At 31.7% G+C, this 22,133-nt stretch overlaps 1 protein-coding gene across 1 annotated transcript; it reads right to left on the bottom strand.

Moving 5' to 3' along the window:
• Positions 1 to 1,620: 1,620 nt before the first annotated feature.
• On the bottom strand, positions 1,621 to 6,626 carry LOC111697915 (uncharacterized). The gene is made up of 6 exons (XM_023468061.1): positions 6,519 to 6,626; positions 6,131 to 6,175; positions 5,164 to 5,274; positions 3,207 to 3,314; positions 1,915 to 2,075; positions 1,621 to 1,733 (listed from the first exon to the last, which is right to left on the bottom strand). The coding sequence occupies exons 1-6, from the start codon at positions 6,598 to 6,600 to the stop codon at positions 1,680 to 1,682; spliced, it is 561 nt and encodes a 186-aa protein (XP_023323829.1). The 5' UTR covers positions 6,601 to 6,626; the 3' UTR covers positions 1,621 to 1,679.
• Between the last annotated feature and the right edge of the window lie 15,507 nt (positions 6,627 to 22,133).

The following is a 22,133-nucleotide window of genomic DNA, read 5'->3' as shown; positions in this document are numbered from 1 at the left end:
TTTGCGGAAACGCCTCAAAAAAAAGAGGAAACACCTCAACTAAATCAAGTTTTTAAAATACGGAAACGCCTCAAAAATTTTGCGGAAATGCCTCAAAAATATTGGGAAATCCCTCAAAAATATTGGGAAATTCCTCAAAAATAATTGTCAGGTGAAAAGCGGAAACCCCTCAAAAATTTTAGGAAACGCCTCAAAATAAAGAGGAAACCCCTCAAAAACTGGGTTTTGAGGGATTTCCGTTTTTCTTGCAGAAATTGCGGAAACGTCTCAAAAAAACCGGTTTTTGAGGGGTTTCCGCTTTTTTTTGAGGCATTTCCGTGTTGAGACGTTTCCGTGTTGAGGCGTTTCCATAGCACCGCAAGAAGATATGCCCATCCGAGAGGAAGACGATATTCGAGGAGAACCTTGAGATTATCAGAGCGAAGTGTTGATAAAAAATATAGAAATATTTCAAAAAAAATAGAATCATCGGAGTGATTAAAAACCGTTCGGCTTTTTATCAAAACCTCCCCTCAACAGGTTACCAAGATAAAGGGTCAACATCCATCAGGTTGCAGCAATATGAAAACTATCCCATAAAGATGCTAAGATTAAGGGACTATCAGTTTGTTTAGATTTAAGGATTACACCATCAGGTTTCAAAGATATCCGTCGTCCAAACACATTAGCAAATTTAATTTCGCAATGGGATTGGAAACCGGCCGGCTTTTTTTCGCCATGTTTTATTTAATTCGACCTCCCTCGAACAGGTTGCAAAGATAAAGGGATAATCTTTATCATGCAGGTTGCAACGATCATGAAAACTATCCCCATCAGGTTGCCAAGACTGGGGGACTATCAGCTTGTTTAGATTTAAAGATTAGACCATTAGGTTTCAAAGATATCCGTCGTCTCATTAGAAAATTAAATTTCTCAATGGAATGGGAAACCGGCCGGCTTTTTCCTTCCGCCATGTTTTATTCAAGATAAACAACACCTCCTTTTTGTTCTCAACTCCTAGCAGAAAGTTTGACTCTTGCCAAACAAAAAAAATAACAACAAAGTTATACTTTTAAAAGCGTACATCTTAAACATTAACATTCTTATTTTTAACGAACAACATCTTAAACAAATTTAATTCTTTAACTCCAAGCTCTGAAGTTCTTCTGCTCTCCGAATACCCTCTCCGACTCTCAAACTTGGACACTTGCCAACTATTCAAACTCTCTAAAGCTCCGGTCAACTTCTGCTCTCCTAGTACATTCGCCGTGATTTCTTTCAAAAAAACTTGTTACCTCTACTTTTTTCCACTCAACATCTTTTTTCAATCCAATCCTTGACTCTTTCAGAGCTACATTTCTACCCAGTTTTTCAAACAAAAATTCAACCCATACTCTGACATACTCAAAATTACACGTCAAAAAAACATTAATGTTTTTAAAGTTTTGAACTACCCCCCATAGAGGCCAATACTTAAAACAAATCCACATTCGTACTTCGGTTCAATTTCCCCCGAATATGTCTAATACCTAGAACTTGAACGATCATTCAGTTCGTTCGTTCAGTAATAAAATTCGTTCATTAAAAAACGATATTTTTTTTTTCAAAAAGTTTGATCGAAAAACATGTTAATTCAGAAAGAAAAGATTTCAATAATATTTATTTATTCATGTAAGAACTAACATATTGTTGATCAATGATCAATCTTGTTTTGCCTTCTCTGAATCTATTTCAATCCAAAGATACCCTTTCTCCTGACACCGCATTTAATGAATTACAGGTTTGTCGCTAAACTGACTACTGCCGATTCAAATTTGAATCATTGATTCAAAGTTTGAGATTCACGGGGACCAAATAAAGATTTGAATCGGTGATTCTAGATTTGAACCGGCAGCAGGTGGTTCAGTTACCTTTCCAATTAATTAAATTCGGTCCCTGGCAGTTTTCCAATAGAAAGGTTTGTTTGCCGTGTTTTAGAATCCCACTCATCCCTGCTCCTGGTTCATATAGGATATTCATCTTAGCATTCAGTCCACTGTAGATAAATTGATCATCATGTCCAGGTTCCTTACCGACATAGTCCATCACAATATTTCCTAAACAAATTGATTCTTTGCCAAAAACTCAAATTTTTCAGAACTGTGCTTTGATATATAACAAAATACAAACAGGCGGGGTGTCCTAAAAAAACGGGGAATAAGGGTCTACAAACTCATTTGAAATCGGACTTTCAAGTTGAGACCATTTTTAATAACTACGTATGATTTTTTATTTATTGAGCCCAATGTTAGTTTTGTTGATCTAAAAATAACGGTGATATTTGCGCCTAAAGTTTCAAACTGGAGTGAGTAAATGTTGGTAAAAATAAAAATAATCTCTATTTCGACAATTTTGTAACAGGATCTGAACAGACTTATTGAAATCGGATTTTTAAAAATTAAAATAAAATTTTTAATATCTACGCGTAACATTACCGATTTATTAAAAGGACTTTAAAGGAAAAATGAAATAGATGCTCCTGCCTAGAGAAATTGATATAAAACTGTGTCAAGTTCATACGAAAATTAATATGAATGCAATTTTGTATAAAAGTTGTAGTATTAAACAGATCATATTCAACAAATACGCAACCAATCTGAAAACGACGGTATCCCACATTGCATTTTTAATAGATCTAATTGATGATACAATCAAACCATAGGAGTCCCCCCCCCCCTCTCGCTAAAATCCCAAATTTACACATTTAAGAATCTAAAAGTAACGTTTTTATGTTTTTTTGTATGACATGAAAGCTTTTCAACAGTAACACAAAAAAATGTTGTCATGTGTTAAAGTATAAGTTAATAACACTTAAAGGGAGTGTTCGCGAAAAATGAAAGGGGGTATAGGCTTAATGCGATAAAAAAGCGCTTTTGATCGCCACTAATCTTACTTCTATCTGTTGCGTCTTAAGGAGAAAATTGATAAAGACGTCTCATACCAAAGAGCGTAGCTCCCATACAAATTGAGGAAGTTGGAACATACGACTTAGACCGTAAAAAAATCAAATCCCCTTTCATTTTTCGCGAACACTCCCTTTAAGTAAAGTATATTGTACAATATTTTCATAACAAGAAATGGGCGAAAAAATAGTTTAAATGAATTAAATATTTGCATTCTAGATCTTCAAACAAAGAAACATTTTTGTTTTTGTTTTTATTGATTTGAAGTTTAAATATTGTTTTAACCTGGGAGTAGAACAGATCCTTTACCAAGTTGTTCAGGATGTATTATAACACGTTGACAAACTTTTTTAAACGGCCATTTATCACATTCCTCTGTCACATCAATTTTTCCTTAATTATTTTTATTCAAGTTTAGCAGAATTATTATATGTTAGGTTACATACAAAGTGTTTGATAAGTATTCTGACATGTAAATATGGGACATTTTTAAAAAAACATATAATAAATACTGAACAATAAACATGAGGCACAGCAATTGCGCAGTGTACACAGACCCATTTCACTTCATACTTGATTTTAATAAGGTATTAATAAAATGATTTGCTTTTTAGCAACATCCGATAAACTTAAGCATTATTTTAATTATATTTTAATATAGAAGCAACATATAGAAGTAAGATTAGTAGCGTTCAAAAGCCTTTTTTATCGCATTAAGCCGATACCCCTTTCATTTTTCGCGAACACTCCCTTTAAGCATTATTTTAATGTTGTCTTCTTCATATTATACTGTTTGATGGGTCTGACTGTATGTAAGACAGTTCAAAAACAATTCCTTACAATAATTAGTCATTTGGAAAAATAATGGACATGGATTTTTCATAAACAAAAATGTCATAGAAAAATACTCCATAGACAGTTTAGAACAAGGACATTTCATATATTTATAGAAAATTGAAAACTCAATAGAGGGATCTTTTTTTAAATAATGACTTAGATATTTCAAAGGACATTTAATGATATGAAAATTAACAGATTGGACTTTTTGTAGCTTGAACTTTTTTAATTTTTTGGATTGGAAAACATTTCAAAAATAGATAATTCAGTAGATATTACATTTCGTAGATTGGACATTTCATGAATAGGAAATTTCATGAATAGGAAATTCCATGGGTAGGACATTCCATGAATAGGACATTCCATGGATAGGACATACCATGGGTAGGACATTCCATGACTAGGACATTTCATAAATAGGACATTCCACGGATAGGACATTCCATGGAGAGGACATTCCATGAATAGGACATTTCATGAATAGAATATTTCATGAATAGGACATTTCATGAATAGGACATATTTAATTAATAGAACTTTTCATGAATGGGACATTTCATGAATAGGACATATTTAAGGGATAAGACATTCCATGAATAGGACATTTCATGCATGGACATTCCGTGAATAGGACATTTTATGGATAGGAAATTCCATAAATAGGACATTTCATAAATAGGACTTTCCATGAAAAGGACATTTCATGAATAAAACATTTCATAAATAGGACATTTTATGAATAGGACATTTCATGAATAAGACATTTTATGAATAGGACATTTCATAAATAGGACATTCTATAAATAGGACATTCCATGAATAAGACATTTCATGAATAGGAAATATCATAGATAGGACATTTCATAAAAAGGAAATTTCATGGATAGGACATTAAATAAATAGGGCATTAAATAAAAAGGACATTTCATGAATAGGAAATTCCATGAATAGTACATTCCATGATAGGACTTAACATAGTAGGATGAATTCATAGATCTAGAACTTTTATTGACGCGAAATGTCATAAATCTGACTTTTCATGGAGACATTTCATAGATGGACATTTCGTAGTTTGACATTTCATAGATGGACATTTTATAGATGAACATTTCATAGTTTGACATTTCATGGATGGACATTTCATAGACGGACATTTCATAGATAGGACATCTCATAGATGGACTTTTCATAGATGGACATTTAATGGCAAGATATTTCATAGATAGGACATTTCATAGATGGGCATTTCATAGATAGGACATCTCATAGATGGAATTTTCATAGAAAGACATTTCATAGATGGAAACTTTGGATATATGGACTTTTCATAGAACATTTCGAATGTTGGACATTTTAAAGATAAATATTTCAGAGGTAGGACTAATATTGCTTGTTTTTTTGTTACCTTCTGTAACAAGTTCTATCAATGGTTCAATAATTTCAGTATTTGAATAATCGTATCCAGTCTGGGTCTGGATACCATTTTTAGATTTGGGGGCAGGTTTGTATCCTATGCCTAAAATTATAACTATAATTAAATGTATCCAGTCTGGGTCTGGATACCATTCTTACATTAGGAGGCAGTATTGCATCCTAGGAATGTATAAATAACTATAATTAAATATATCCAGTCTGGGTCTGAATACCATCTTAGATTAGGAGGTAGTTCTGTATCCTAGGACTGTATTAATAACTATAATTAAATATATCCAGTCTGGGTCTGAATACCATCTTAGATTAGGAAGCAGTTTTGTATCCTAGGACTGTATTAATAACTTAATTAAATGTATCCAGTCTGGGTCTGGATACCATCTTAGATTAGGAGGCAGTTTTGTATCCTAGGCCTGTGATAATAACTATAATGAAATGTATCCAGTCTGGGTCTGGATACCATCTTATATTAGGAGGCAGTTTTGTATCCTAGGCCTGTAATAATAACTTTAATTAAATGTATCCAGTCTGGGTCTGGATACCATTTTTACATTAGGAGGCAGTATTGCATCCTAGGAATGTATTCATAACTATAATTAAATATATCCAGTCTGGGTCTGGATACCATCTTGGATTAGGAGGCAGTTTTGTATCCTAGGAATGTAATAATAACTTTAATTAAATGTATCCAGTCTGGGTCTGGATACCATCTTAGATTAGGAGGCAGTTTTGTATCCTAGGCCTGTGATAATAACTTTAATTAAATGTATCCAGTCTGGGCCGGGATACCATCTTAGATTAGGAGGCAGTTTTTGGAATCTTTGTCTATAATAATAACTATTAAATGTATCCAGTCTGAATCTGGTTCTAGCCAAAAGCTCAGTTTCTTTACTTTTTCATATATATATATACTATGTAGATTAAATATTTATTAAACTTTCCTGTCTTTTTGTCCACAGTTGTAATCAAATACGTTTTAGTGTGACCTAAAAAAACATTCATATATACTCTGAGAAAAAAACTCAGCGAATGCATGCAAAAAAGTTTTACAAAAAATTGGAATTCCATCGGTTGCAACAAATAGTATTATACAATATTTGTGTTTTTTATTGGTTAAAGAAATATAAATCTGTATAAAAGAAAACATTTTTCATTCTTATTCTAAACTAAAAAGACTCTAAGCTGTGTCTCAATCCCTCATTAAACCGCTACTTTGGTTTTTTTATTCCAAAAGAATAAATCATTGAAAATACAAATTGATATTATGCATTTATTTAATACAAAATATTTCATTAAATCACGTTTTGCAATTATATATTTTTTATTTACCTGGTGAGGAGAAAAAACTACTAAAAAGAAGGATAAATAGATATTCATAGAACGGTATCATTATTCTAAAAAAGATATTCATAGAACGGTATCATTATTCTAAAAAAGATATTCATAGAATGGTATCATTATTCTAAAAAAGATATTCATAGAACGGCATCATTATTCTAAAAATATATTCATAGAACGGTATCATTATTCTAAAAAAGAATTTTAAAAGATGTTATATCCTCTAGGAGTTAGAAATTAGGATAATCATCAAGAAATGGCCAGATCTCGGAATTTATGCTTGGAGTATCGTTAATCTTGGACACTTGATCTCGATATTGAAAATGAGCACTTTTGAAATGAGGATATTATTAATGGATCCCTCAATTAAAGTTATCCCTGCAAGGTATGATTACTACAGGATATCCCTGCAAGGTATGATTACTACAGGATATCCCTGCAAGGTATGACTACAACAGGATATCCCTGCAAGGTATGATTACTACGGGATATCCCTGCAAGGTATGATTACTACAGGATATCCATGCAAGGTATGATTACTACAGGATATCCCTGTAAGGTATGATTACTACAGGATATCCCTGCAAGGTATGATTACTACAGGATATCCCTGCAAGGTATGACTACTACAAGATATCCCTGCAAGGTATAATTACTACGGGATATCCCTGCAAGGTATGATTACTACGGGATATCCCTGTAAGGTATGATTACTACAGGATATGCCTGCAAGGTATGATCACTACGGGATATCCCTGCAAGGTATGATTACTACGGGATATCCCTTCAAGGTATGATTACTACAGGATATGCCTGCAAGGTATGATCACTACGGGATATCCCTGCAAGGTATGATTACTACGGGATATCCCTTCAAGGTATGATTACTACAGGATATGCCTGCAAGGTATGATCACTACGGGATATCCCTGCAAGGTATGATTACTACGGAATATCGAAGAGAAACCAATTTATTCTGTAATTTTGAAAAAGATAAAGTATAATTCTTGATTCAAAGATTCACAGCACAGAGCTTCAGAGAAATAACTAAGAATATTTAAGTGGGTTCTTCAGCCATATTGGTCACATAGATTGATTGATCGAATGTTTATTTCATTTTTTTTTAAATTACTTTATAAAATGTTGCAAGATTTTCAGGATTCCAATTTAAATTGTATGCTCCCAAACAAAAAAAATGTTTTGCTCCCAAACGAAAAATTTTATGCTCCCAAACGAACCTTACATAATAATAAGTTCGTTAAAAGGACTGTCAATATGATTTTTTTGCGCAGAAGAAATGTGTAAAAAGATTCAATAAGTAAATTCAATGGCCACTTAAAATTAAGTACACGTCAATTTGCGTTATAAATAATTCTAATTTAGTTTGTTTATCTTTTAAAACAATTATTAATTCATTTGTTTATTCATCTAGATATTTTATGATCAATATTCATGATGTCTAATGTTTCACACAATTTTAAATTCAATTCAAAATTTTAACTTTTTTAAGGAAAAGAATTGAGTTTTTGCCACAACATCAAATTTTCTGATCCCTATATCTTTGCAACCAGATAGTGTTAGCCATTGCTATTTTTACTTAGAATTCACAGTTTGAAATATCAAGGTCTACACCATTTGGTTGCAAAGATATAAGATGTTTATCAGATTTTGTGGAAAAAATATAGTATCTTCGTAAAACAATAGTTTTCTCGATGTTGCAATCAAGTCAAATACAAAAAAACTAATTATGGATATATAACTAGCTACGTGAATAAAAAATATGATATATGAAATTAAACACTGATCAAATTATAATTGGATTTTTGTTCTTTGTTTTGATATAATAATAATACAATGATATCATTATTTAGCCATATTCCGTTCTTTATTTGAACTTGTTTCTACTTGCTGCCATGCAAGTAGGTATTGTTCGTTTTCACTTTTTTAATAACGACGAATTATAAACGTAAACGAAACGGTCGTTTTGAAATTTTTAACGATCTTAAACGACCTTTTATAGACAAAATACATTTTTTGGTCAGACAATTTCTTAGATGAAATCTTAGTTCAAAACATTCATGTAATTTCTCCCAAAAAAAAAACATTTAAGAAAACATTCATAAACTTTTCTTCCTGAAAAAATTGTAATTAATTGTCATAAAACTCATATTCATGAACGATTTTTTCTTCTATAAACAATCAAGTTTTAAGAAAACGATCGGATCATTCGTTGTTTAATTGTTCGAAACGAGCTTATGGTTCGTTTTTTTGTGACACATCGTTTTTCCGATCGTTTTTAAAGACGATTAACACGCCTAGTGATTTATTCTTGATGTAACAAATTATATTTAGTCTAAACGATGGAAAAGTATTAAACCTCAGTATACAAAAATACCATTTAATAAACACGTAGATCCAGACTGCAATGCAAAGCTACATTATTGTTCAAGACTGGGTCGACTTTGAAGTGTCATAACGCCATACCATTCGACTTTTCTTTTTACTTTTTTATTTCTGATTTTTTTAGCTTTAGACTTTTATAGGACAACTAGCTGAAAACAATCGAATTTGTTTATCCTTTGTTACCCCCAGGATAGTCAATAACTAAAATATATAAATACAAATATGAGAAAAGAATTATTTAACACAGGATTTGAATCAGTTTGAATCAACATTAGTTTCATGCTATGCAAACATAAGGATACTGTATATACAAAATATATTTATATGACGGATAGATAGATAGAACAAGATAAAGCAATTGTCAAAGTTTTTAGCTTTTAAAAAAAAAATTATTGGCAAAACTCTGATCGACATTTGAGCTTCCAACCATAGAACCACTAGCTCCAAGATTCTGTTGATTTCTAAATCTTTGTAATTTCTAAGGACTTTCATTGTTTTCTTTGTTCACTATTCCATTTCATACTTTTAAGAAATTTTGCTACGGATGTCTTTATAATGAAGAGAACAAAAAAACCGGTAATGGGAAATGAAATTCAATTTATAATTGTCATCTCATTGTCATTTTTTAGAAAACACATGCATCTTAATGTACAATACCACAAAAATTCACAAAAAAAAGGTTTGCGCGAAAATAGCGCTATATTTGCGTGAAAAAATCGCCACTTCGTGAAAATTCTAATTGAGATTTTACATTAGTTTTTCAACATTTCACTGTAAATTCTGCTCGTTACATTTGATTCTATGTATTCATTTATTCAACATTGTTATGTATTACATGAAATATAAGTATCTAATTTAAATTTATTTAAAATTTTGTATAAATTTTTTAGGTCAACATTTCTTTTATTTCAGTGTGTAGTTTTGCACTTACAGCAGACCGCTTTCATCCTGAAACGATTCAAATTTAGAGACTTTTTTTATTATTTCGCTCAAATTTTATTCATGGATTAATGTTTTTGAAAGTTTAATTAAGATAGATATCTGAAAAACTTTCTTTTCAAATTAGTAATTTTTACAACTACTTTACAGGGAAATTCAGGGAACTTTAGTTCCTATATGAGAAATCGTGGTTAAAGGGACTGTAAAGGAAAAATGAAAGGGGGTATAGGCTGAAAGCTAATCACTTTAGCTCTTGATCGCGATCCATTCAAGTTTGATCTGATGTTCCTGTCTCGAGAAACTGATATAAAACTGTGTTAAAATTATGCGAAAGTCCATATATGTAAAATTTTGAAAATCTTAAACTTAAATCACGTGACAAGAACTATCACCAATGGCAGAGCAGTATACTGGTCACGTGTCTCCGTCTGTATCACGTGACCACTTTTCTGCACTGCCATTAGTGGAATTTCTGGTCAAGTAATACGATGATTTTATGAATTAAATCTATTAAAAATAGAAATAACAAATATAAAATTAGAATTGGAGTAAACCTAAGTTAAAATTAGCTTTCTCTGGGATATCATCGCTTTCAGATTGGTTGCATATTTGCTGAATTTGATCTATTTAAACCCACTACTTTTATACAAAATTGTATATATATATTAATTTTCGTATAAATTTGACAAAGTTGCATATCAATTTCTCGAGATAGGAACATCAGATATAACTTTCATGGGTCGTGATCGAGAGCCAAAGTGATTAGCTTTTAGCCTATACCCTCTTTCATTTTTCCTTCACAGTCCCTTTAAGTAAAATTTGTAATTTCCCGGAAAAAAGTTGCACACAATTTTATCGTCTTTTGAGAAAAAAATGCGCGAATTTTGTAACGAAAGCTTCGCAGAGCTGGTGGTTATTTTACTTAATTGTTCCAAGGGACACTGAGCAACCTAACCTCCCTATGTAGGGGGAATCACAGGTCGGTAATGTTGGTCAAAAAGCGGTAAAAAACATCACTTTTATTTCAAAAACATTTACGCTCTGATTATGAAAAAAGTTGTTCACCTGCTCTTTTTGATCTTCTTCGATTTCACTTCCAATCCTATCTAGAGCTCCATCAAACTGTAGAATTAAAAAGTTTAAAATATTATTCAAACAATTAATGGATTAAATTTATTATCTTAACCCTATTCCTGCTGGGGGGGGGGGGGTCAATTTGGCTGACCCCCCCTGTAGTTTTTTTCACATAACTCAAAAAGTATTGGTCTGAGGCTGTTGAAATTTTCTTACAATTCCAAAGCCCTCCTTTTAGGCCTAAAACCGGGCTTTAATGCTAACTCCCTGAGTCCTCATGCACACTGCCTGAGTCCTCAGGCACACTGCCTGAATGACTGTTTTTGCCTGTAATAAACTAAATCTTTGTTTTGACCCACTTTCACTTGCCAGATTTTGAAATAATTTAGCTTTTTGGAAAGCCTATGACATAAGGAAACGGATCGCACAAGTTTTGCGAAAAAAATTGCAAATTTTTTGCAAACAATCTGTCAAAGGAAATTTGCACATTTTTAGTTTTTCTTGATTAAAAATCAGGTTTTTTTTTTTCCAAACATTTTTACTGTGCTATACAACTGGATTTTGCGTTAAAAATTCAATTTTTGAAAATTTGCAATTTTTTGCAGATTCTAAAAGTAGAGCACAAGAGCTTTCTAATGATGTATCATTTGTCATATTCGGACATAAAACATGGGATTTAGAGGGGGGGTCAAATTAACCCCCCCCCCCAGCATATCCTGGTTTTCAAGTACCCCAGTAGGGATAGGGTTAAATACTAAAGAATAAAATTTGATACTCCCGCATGGGGATGAGTGAGCCCCCCTTAAAGGTTAAAACCCCCCTCATTAGCAGATCAGATTTGGGAACTTTAGAATGGTGGATAGCAAGATAAATACTTAATCCTTTCTTTTTGCTAATCTCGAGATTATGTTAGTCTCAAAATTAATTATTTAGATCAACAAATTTGATTCTAGGAACGCCAGATTTGTTCGATTTCTTGACTGAAAGTGCCTTCACATAATTGCTCACCCATTTATTTATTACATCAGTTAAAATTAGTTTTAAAAAATCTCAAGCGTATTATTACATATTTTTCTTCATCGATAAATTTACAAAATGGCCGACAACAAATTATTTATTTGTTAGAAATTGCGGAGGTCTCTCATTGGAATAGAATTTTATTTTTTAGACTGTCATTGGTCAATACAATTTACGAACTATATTCCTGCACTGTCATTGGAGAAATCAATGTACGGATATCCAACTTTTCACCAATTAAGCATAAATTTCTCGTTTATTACTTTTTTGTCGGTGGAGGCGTTTTAGATTAAAAAGTAGATGATAATTTGAAAAGTAAACTAAAAGGAAACACATATTGAAAAAAACGAATACAACTATCCCATGTTAGTCCAGGGGATCCTGTGTACGCCCGTGAGTAGAGCTTGCTGAATGACCCACCTTAGCTTTCTCTGAGTTGATGCTTTCCATAATTCTATCCCCAACCAACTCATCCTCACCTTCGGCTTCCATTCCCTGCAGTCATTTTTATTGATTCAGACATTTTAATTTATTCTGACATTTTCAAAACTCATTCTAACATTTTAGTTCATTCGGATATATTATTAATTCAGACAATTTTTTATTAATTTTTACATTTTAATTAATTTAGACAATTTTTCAATTCATTCTGTAGAAATTTTAATTCATCTAGACCATATTTAATTCTTTCAGACAATTTTTCAATTCATTCCTTATTTTATTTCATACATACAATTTCTAATTCATTCAGACAATTTCTAATTCATTCGGACAATTTCTAATTCATTCAGAAAATTTTTCATTCCTTCAGATAATTTCTAATTCATTCAGACAATTTCTAATTCATTTAGACAATTTATAATTCATTCAGACAATTCAAAATTCATTAATACATTCTCTAATTCATTCAGATATTTTTTATTCATTCAGATAATTTATTAACTCAATCAAACATGTTTCAATTCAATTCATTCAAACATATTTTCAATTTTATCAGAGCATATTTTTTATCAATTCAGACATATTTCAATTTAATCAAAGCATTCTATATTAATTAAGACATTTCCCTAATTTATTCAGGCAATTTTTAATTTATTATATTTGAACAATTTTAAATCTTTAGATATATTTCTAAATTTTTATTTTATTCTAATATATTCCTGATAATTCGACTCAAAGTTTTATTTTATTTGTATTTGACAAAAGAACTGATAAAAAATTATAAAATTTTGTGAAATATTGAAAAACATTTTAAAATATTTAAATGTTTAAAAGGACTGCAGTAAGCGTAATTTCAAGTGACCCTTTCTGAAAAGATGGAAATGCCAGATTCACAACAGTATCCTTTAGAGCTTTGTCTGATTATAGTTTTGAAAACTATTATTTTCAATTGGAGGTTTTCTTCAAAAGTGACTTGACATGAAATTGGAATTATCACAAATAAACATTTGTCAAGCTAGGAAGATGTATAATATCATTCACATTGATCAAGTTTTCAATGGCAATATTGTGAAACAAGCAGTTCTATGAAGGGTCACTTGAAATTATGCTTCCATTCCCTTTATTATGAGTTTATTGAGTTTTTATTTACCATGTTATCGGACTCTTCTGCTGCGCGAAGGGGTTCCTTCAAAAAGTTTAAAGTTAAGGAAAAAATTACATAAACACAATCAGACCCATAAAACTGGGGAATGGGAAAACGAAATTTAAGCAAATTCCTGTAAGAAGTGATTTGCCTAAAGCCCCAACGTTTTTGGGGTAATATTTTTTACCTATATTGTCTTATAGGGTCAAAATTTAGCGTAGTTTAATCAAATGTTTAAAAAAATGGTTTTCTAAACTTTTGTTTTTTTACACTTTTTAACCCTGACAGATTATATAATAAAAACGACCAAAAAACTACCAAAAAACGATCAAAAAGCGATGCAAAAACGAATGCGTTGAAACTATCGGTTTTGGCACATTTTTCATGTTTTTTTCAGATTAAGATATTTAAAAGTTTAAAAAAGCAAACTTTACCATCACAATTTGAAAATCTTTAAAGTTTAATACATTTTCTATAAAACAGATTTAAAAACAATTAAAACACTTCTTTTGTGTATTTGATAAATTTAATAGTTTTAACAGTTGCTAAAAAGTTAACTATTTGTTTAAAATGTGTAGGTTAATATGACAATAATGATGTGTTTTAAGTTCACAGGATTAATTAAAATAGAAAATGAGTTTAATACTAAAAGTCGTCTTCTCCTTCCATAATCGAATTAATAGGATGTAAGGGGGGGGTGGGGGTTTACTCCAGACAGTATTGAGAATTCACAAAAATTTTTAAATTTACCTTCTGTCCACATCCAATGCATTCTTCAATAGGTGTTCCCTAACCATAAGTAAACACTAATCTATTTGATTTGAAACGGTTGACTTGGCCCATTTTTTTAACTAAAATCCCCCTAGCTAGGAAAAAGTTGTAAAAAAACAGGATTAATGAGAAAAGTCACCAGAGCTGAAACTTAAGAATGGTGGATATCGAGATCAATTCTTGATCTACTCTTTTTCTTAATCTCCAGATTAAATAATGCTTGTTCTGCTATTTTTTATTAATCTCCAGATTAATTAACCGATTGGGATTAAGGATATCCCATTCTAAAGTTTCAGCTCAGAAGTTAGAACTTTTTTGTTAAAACTTGTGAATCTGGTGATTAATCATTGATCTGGTACAGATAAAACGAATCAATTTAATAAATCTTTGATATTTTTATACCCTGCAGAGATATCTTTAATTGAGAGATTAAACATTGATCCCCTCAAATATAAAGTGCGCACATTGGATATCGATATCAAGAGTTCATATTTAACAATATCCATGCAAAAGTTCCAATCTAAGTAAACACTAATCTGGTCTAATATTTCTAAAATTGTCTTACAATTGGCGTTGAAACTGCTGAAATATTGTACGCAGACGCACATTTTGCTTAAAAACTTTTAATTAACCCTAGCAAGGAAAGGGATGTAAAAAGAACTAAGATTTACGATAAAGTTTACCCATAAAATCTTTAAAAAAGTCAATAATCTTAGTGTTTCTGTTTAGGAGCATGAGTCACAAATAAAAAGGAGTCACGGAAGTTCGTAGTAAGATTTTGACTCCACTGGAGGCCACCGGAGGGAATTCTTTTTCACTGGAGGGGTTTGAAAAAATGCTTTTTACAATTCAAAACTTTACGCAGGGTGATTCAGATGTCCTTCCTGGGGAGTTATAATTCCACTGGAGGGATTCAGTTATCCTTCATAGGGGTTTATAATTCCACTGGAGGGATTCAGATATCTTTCCTAGGGGTTTATAATTCCACTGGAGGGATACAGATATCCTTCCTGGGGGTTTATAATTCCACTTGTGGGATTCAGATGTCCTTCCTGGGGGGTTAAATTTCCACTGGAGGGATTCACCTATCCTTCCTACGGGTTTATAATTCCACTGGAGGGATTCAGATATCTTTCCTAAGGGTTTATAATTCCACTGGAGGGATTCAGATATCCTTCCTGGGGGTTTATATTTCACTGGAGGGATTAAGTTATCCTTCCTAGGACTTTAAAATTCCACTGGAGGGATTCAGATATCCTTCATGGGGGTTTATAATTCCACTGGAGGGATTCAGTTATCCTTCTTGTAAAAAGCATTTTTAGAAACCCCTCCAGTGAAAATAAAATCCCTCCGGTGGTCTCCAGTAGAATCGAAATCTTACTATGAACTTCTTTGAGTCAATAAAAAGCTGATTTGATGATGAAAAAGCTGAAGACGAATGAAACTTCATGTTCATAAGTTTTACAAGAACAATATATAATGGGACTTAAAGGGAGAGACCGGTAGTATTGTAGTTGAACTGATCGAGAATGTAGTTTTGTGGAGAAATTTTTAGGATTCATTTGATACGTTTTAATGATGTATGATTACTGAGTTTGAGCGCAAAGTCGACTTTCAAAATCATCCATTTGGGTGGTTAAGTTTTGAGAATCGATTTTTTACAAATTGTTAAATAATGACGACAAAAAATGTAACAAAAATTTACAGTAAACTTATTAGTTGTTCAGGAACAGGTTGAGAAAAAAAAACTAACTCTTATCATCGAAAATAAGTAATCTTATTCAGTTATAAGTTTTTTTAATCTCTCAAGCATTTTCTGTAGATTTTCTGAAATTTTTATAGAAAAGACGACATTTGAAGAACTTGTAGAAATCTGCGAACAAATTCGTAAAGAATAAGTAATTCAATATATTGATGAAAAAGAAAAATCGATTCTAACATTAATTTACTGACAAATCTTTATAGAAATTTGTTCCTAAACATCTAATTAGTTTACTGTAGCATTTTTGGTACATCTTTTGATTCTCAAGACGTAACCTCCCAAATGGATGATTTTGAACGTCGGCTTTGCGCTCAAACTCAGTAATTTTACATGATTAAAACTTTTATATGTCTCAATTGAATCCAAAAAAATTCTCCACAAAACCTTACATTGCCGGTCACTCCCTTTATTTATTCATGCAAAGATTTAAATGGTACCGTTGTTAATTGGACATGTCAAAGTAGTGAGTCACAACTATGTTCCTTTAATCATAAACATTGTCAAATTAATTATTCTTTTATTTCTTGTGTTCACATTCCTGCACGGAGATAAAGGTGAGAATTGCCATCAGGAATAGTTTCATTCTGGAATATATTTATATATATATATACTGTTTGACTGTATCCAAACGTCAAAACGTCTGAACCGATTGGACCCGAATTTCGTCAGTCACATGACCCCAAGTAAGATTTATGCACCATTAAACTTGATTAAATTTTTTTTTTTTTTTTGAATATATTTAAATTAATTGTAATATTTTCATGCTGGAATACATAAATATTTAAATTAATTGTAATATTTTCATGCTGTAATACATTATTTATATATTTAAAGTAACTGTCTTACAATAGTTTTATTCTAAAATATATCATTTATATATTCAAATTAATTGTAATGTTATCATTCTGAATTAGATTATTTAAATATTTAAAGTAACTGTGTATTCTGTAATATACAGGGTGTCTAAAAGAACGAGGTAAAAAGGGTCTACAGACTCGTTTGTAATCGGATTTTCAAGATTGAGACCATTTTTAAAAACTGCGGAAAATTTCCGATTTAACCCTATTCCTGCTGGGGGGGTCAATTTGACCCCCCCCCCTGTAGTTTTTTTTACATAACTCAAAAAGTATTGGTCTGAGGCTGTTGAAATTTTCTGACTTCCCCCCCCCCAGCGTATCCTGGTTTTCAAGTACCCCAGCAGGGATAGGGTTAACGAGTCCAATCTTATGCTTGTAGATCCAAACATGTCTCCTAAAGTTTCCAACTAGACTGAGTAGATTCGGTAAAAATAAAGGTAATCTCCGTTTGCACATAAGGCCGGCTCTATGCAGGCTTGTTTGTAATCGAATTTTCAAGATTTAGACCATTTTTGATATCATACGCACAATTTCCAATTAAATAAGCCCAATTTTAGGCTTGTAGATCTAAAAAACAATTGTACTGTAATAAAGTGTAACCTAACATTGAATATAAAATTGTGCAAACGGAGATTATCTTATATCTTCACTCCGGTTGGAAACTTTAAGAGCCTATAAAATTGTTACTTTTAGATCTACAAGCCTAAAATTGGAATCATTGAATCGAAAATTGCATGTCTCAAAATGGTCTCAATTTTGAAAATCCGATTACAAACGAGTCTGTAACATTCCCATTTTTTTAAGACACCCTGTATTATTTATATTGTTAAAGTAACTGTTCTATAATAGTTTAATTTTGTAATATATATGTTTGTCCGATCATAACTCAGGAACCCCTGGACCGATTCGCTTCAAATTAAGAATGGAAAACTCGGGAGACCAACGGGAAAGTTCTTAGCTTGGTTTTGAGATTCTAATTTGAGTGGGTCGACTTTTATAGCGAAAAGTTAGTTTCCCGGTAAAAATCGTTTAAGTGCGGGTAAACGGCGGGAGTAACTATGAGTACCTTGTGCAACGCTGGGTTGGTTATTTTTATATTAAGTAATTGTAATAATTTCATTCTGTAATATGTAATTTACTAGCTGATGAATCCGGCATTACCCATGGGTTCCCTAAAAAAATTTCAGCCAATTTGGTCTAGCTGTTTGGCCAGCTATAGCTAACACCAGGGGCGTACTAGGGGGTGGCCTGGCTCCCCGGCCCCCCTCTACGCGTGCCCCTCCTGAGGGGGGAAGGGGCACCCATAAAAAAATCTAAATCTCACTTTTCCCCTTAACTAAATAAGTTTCATTAAAAAAGCTTTTTTCAATACTGCCTTCAGTGTAAATATATCTTTGATATCATAATTTTTAATTATTCAATATGTATCGTTTCTATGAAAATCTAAATATTTTTAAGAAACGTTCCATTTCTATTTTTCACCTATTGAAGCTTAAAGCACAGTATTGAGAGGAAGTATCTGCACTGATGAGTCCTCTTACGAAATTTACATAAATAATTGATTAACACTTGTAATATGGAAGGTTGTATATGATCGAATAGTTTACATAGTTAAAAAATCTATCAATATTTTTTCAAAAAAGGGTTTTTTAAGGGGGGCACAATATTGCCAAGAGGGGGGAGCACAATAATTTCATTTTGCGCGCTGACGCACGCATAACGTGCCCCCCCCCCCTACACACATGTTCTCGTACGCTCCTGGCTTACACATAATATATAATCTATGTATTTGAAGAACCAGATTTATTTTGATATATTTCAGACTTATTATTTTCAACTTATTTAATATTATTTTTAATAATAATAATAATAATATATTTTAATATATTTCAGACTTTCATAAATATATTTGTATGTATATAAGTTAACTATAGCTGGCCAAACGAAAGTGCTGATTTTAGGAAACTCCTGGGTATCCTGGGGGGTGAAATACGCTAAAATAAAAATTCCACGGGTAACACGTGGCAGTTTAGCTAGAAGAAGATATAGTGTGATTGAATAAAACCTGAACTATAATGCCTATCTACTGCAGAGTACTGGATAGATTGAATAATATCCCTGGGTTCACTGTAGAACGAACACAACTATAAATTATCCAAGAAAACTGAATTGAACTGATTCAAGAATTGAAATATGATCATAAACTATCTTTGAAGTTCAGAGTACACTAAACCCATTTTTCGTAAATCTACAAAATATTCAGAATTTTTTTTTAAAGTTTTTTTAATAGAACACCCTTACCAACAAACTGTCCTTGCTTCGTAGATTTCAATTGTTAAGATCAGGTTGCCAAACTAATAAAGATGGATTTTTATTGGTAATCATTTACGTATCAATTTCAGACATGCTACAGATAGGATTACTTGATAGTTAGCCTGAGCTGAAACTTTTGAATTGTGTATATCGGGATCAATGCTTAATCTCGTTTTTTTGTTAATCTGAATAGTATCTTAATCTTTAGTTTGTATCCGAGAAAGTGTTTAAAGTATAACCAATCAGCGTAGCGAATGCAGAATCCCGAACAGCCAATCAGAATCCGGAACATTTCGAAATCTTGCGTGCCATTTGATAAGATAACTCTTATTGGTTGGAATCCAAGAGATATAAAAAAGAGTGAACATGAGTGGATAAAGCAGAAAACAAAAGTGTCCACAGTGGATATTAAGATTATGCGATCGGTATTTAGGGTATCTAATTCTTAAGTGCAACCAATTTAATTAATGGGATTAAAAATTATTTCAGGCTTAAAAATGTATGCGATATTGCGACCTTATAGAAATTTCTTCCATCAACCGTTAGAACGACTCACCCGATCAAGCCCAATTTTTTTTTGTGGTAACTTACATAATACATAACCCTATGCATTTTTTAAAAATATTTAACCAATCCACCATTAATAAATTATTTTTTTGATTAAATGCAAGAGAAAAACAGTTGCAAACTTGCAGTTAAAGAAAACACATGACGATTTAAGAGATTATTATACATTGCGAGAAAAAGTGCCACGAAGTGCCATAGAAGTCTAGTTTTAGATAGAAAATCTCGACTCTGATGATAAGTCTCCATGAGGGTCTTTGATGAGAACATATGTTTCTGATAAAGGTCTGCATGACGATTTTGAGTTGTCATCGTCAAATAAATTTGTTATTAACATTTTAAATTCTTAACCAATTTTTCTTGATTATAATTTTTGATGGTTTAACATTTGATGGTTTTAATCGTGTGTTAGGTTAATTGACTTTAGTTCGGGAAATAATAACAATATGGCAACAAAAAGGTGTGTCACGTGTTGCCGGGGTTGGCAAGGGCTTTTCAAAAATGTATAATTTGTCATTTTTTGACTAATTTTTTTTGCAAACNTATAAGTTGAAATTTTTTATTTGGTTTTTACTTTTCAAATCTCACTACCGCCAATACAACAGTTTAAAAATATAAGTTGAAATTTTTTATTTGGTTTTTACTTTTCAAATCTCACTACCGCCAATACAACAGTTTAAAAATATAAGTTGAAATCTTTTATTTAGATTTTTTTGATTTTGAAATCCCACTACCGCCAATACCACAGCTTTAAAATAAAAGTTGAAATTTTTTATTTGGTTTTTTGATTTTCAAATCTCATTACCCTCAATACCACAGTTAAAAAATATAAGTTGAAATTTTTTATTTGGTTTTTACTTTTCAAATCTCACTACCGCCAATACAACAGTTTAAAAATATAATTTGAAATTTTTTTTTTGGTTTTTACTTTTCAAATCTCACTACTGCCAATACCACAGTTTAAAAGAATAAGTTTAAATCTTTTATTTAGATTTTTTTGATTTTGAAATCTCACTACCGCCAATACCACAGTTGGAAAATAAATGTTTAAATTTTATATTCTCATTTTGGATTTTCAATTCTCACTTTTTATTTTTTTCATGAATCTCACTACCTTACACTTTACACTATTTACTTTTATTTTATAAAACTGGGGCATTTTATACCTACAGGGGGGGGGGGGATGGGCCTAAAACCAAGTACACATCCGACTAAAATATTTTTCCGTCATTTGCACTAATTTCTGAAAAGAACAGAAGACATGTAAGCGAGATTTCAAGTATATATTAATGCAAAAATGTCAATGCTCACAACGGTATCTAATTGAAAGATTTTTGTCTGATCAAGTATGAATTAAATGTCATTTGTGTATTTTCACATTTGCAGAAAACAGATAGGAATTATCAGAATATATACTTTAAACCTGGAAAAACGACAATATTTTCAATCAGGCCTAAATTTTGTGTGGGACCTCACGTGACCCCAGGAAAGGTTTATGGATGATTAAAAATAAACAAAATTAGCCTCCAACAAATTTTTTTTTTTTATAAAATTTGAAAATCCACGATATTTTTTATAAAATCCGCGATTTATTTTATTTTGCTTTACTTTAAATTACGCTTACAATCTCTTTAAAAAGACTGTAATTTCAAGTGACCCTGCATAGTGACTTTATGCATAAGCAGACACAATAAAGGAAATTGTCGGAATTTAGAAAAAAAATGAAGGATGAAAGTTGTAAATCAGACATGTTCTTTTATAAAAGGTTACCTAAAGCTAGGTCTACGTTTCTATAAGCCCTAGGACATAGGACTATCAATTCATTGTGAACAAAATAATTCTCTTAAGATTGTCTCCAAACAGATATTTAAATATTACAGTTTTGTGTCTAAAATTTTTAAAAAAATATTTTAGAGTGGTTCTCTGGTTTTTCCTCTTCTTTTAAACCGTTCATCTGTTATTTCTGCAGACTTACGTAATTTAATGTGATAGTTTATTATAAAAGCGCGGTATGTTTGACTCACAATGGTACCTTTTAAACCTCTATCTTTGTAATAATGTGGAAGATATTGCCAACGGTTATTAGGAAAAGTTCTTGTTCATTTTTGCAACAGTGAACAGTTTTATATAGTTCATAGTCAAGTATGATGCTGCATCAAGTGTATGAACAAAGGTGGGAGCTGTCAGGGGGGTGCGAAGATGCTGCCGCCTCCCGCCCCTGTATCCCCCCCTGATGCTACATCAAGTGTATTGACAGAGTTATGAGCTCTTGTACTGCAGATATCGAGATCAATGTTTAATCTAAATCTGTTGTTAATCTG

The sequence above is a fragment of the Eurytemora carolleeae genome, unplaced genomic scaffold (genome assembly GCF_000591075.1).
Source record: "Eurytemora carolleeae unplaced genomic scaffold, Eaff_2.0 scaffold236, whole genome shotgun sequence".
Taxonomy (NCBI): Eukaryota; Metazoa; Arthropoda; class Copepoda; order Calanoida; family Temoridae; genus Eurytemora; species Eurytemora carolleeae.
This window is presented reverse-complemented; position numbering and strand designations above follow the sequence as displayed.

Bases quoted from the DNA above. Each gene is read 5' to 3' on its own strand.
- LOC111697915 (XM_023468061.1), bottom strand. From the start codon at position 6,600: ATGAATATCTTTTTTAGAATAATGATACCGTTCTATGAATATCTATTT. The intron at 2,076-3,206 runs GTTAAAACAATA...CAATTTGTTTAG, and splicing joins AGGATCTGTTCTACTCCCAG to GAAATATTGTGATGGACTAT. The intron at 1,734-1,914 runs GGACCGAATTTA...ATGCGGTGTCAG, and splicing joins TTCTATTGGAAAACTGCCAG to GAGAAAGGGTATCTTTGGAT.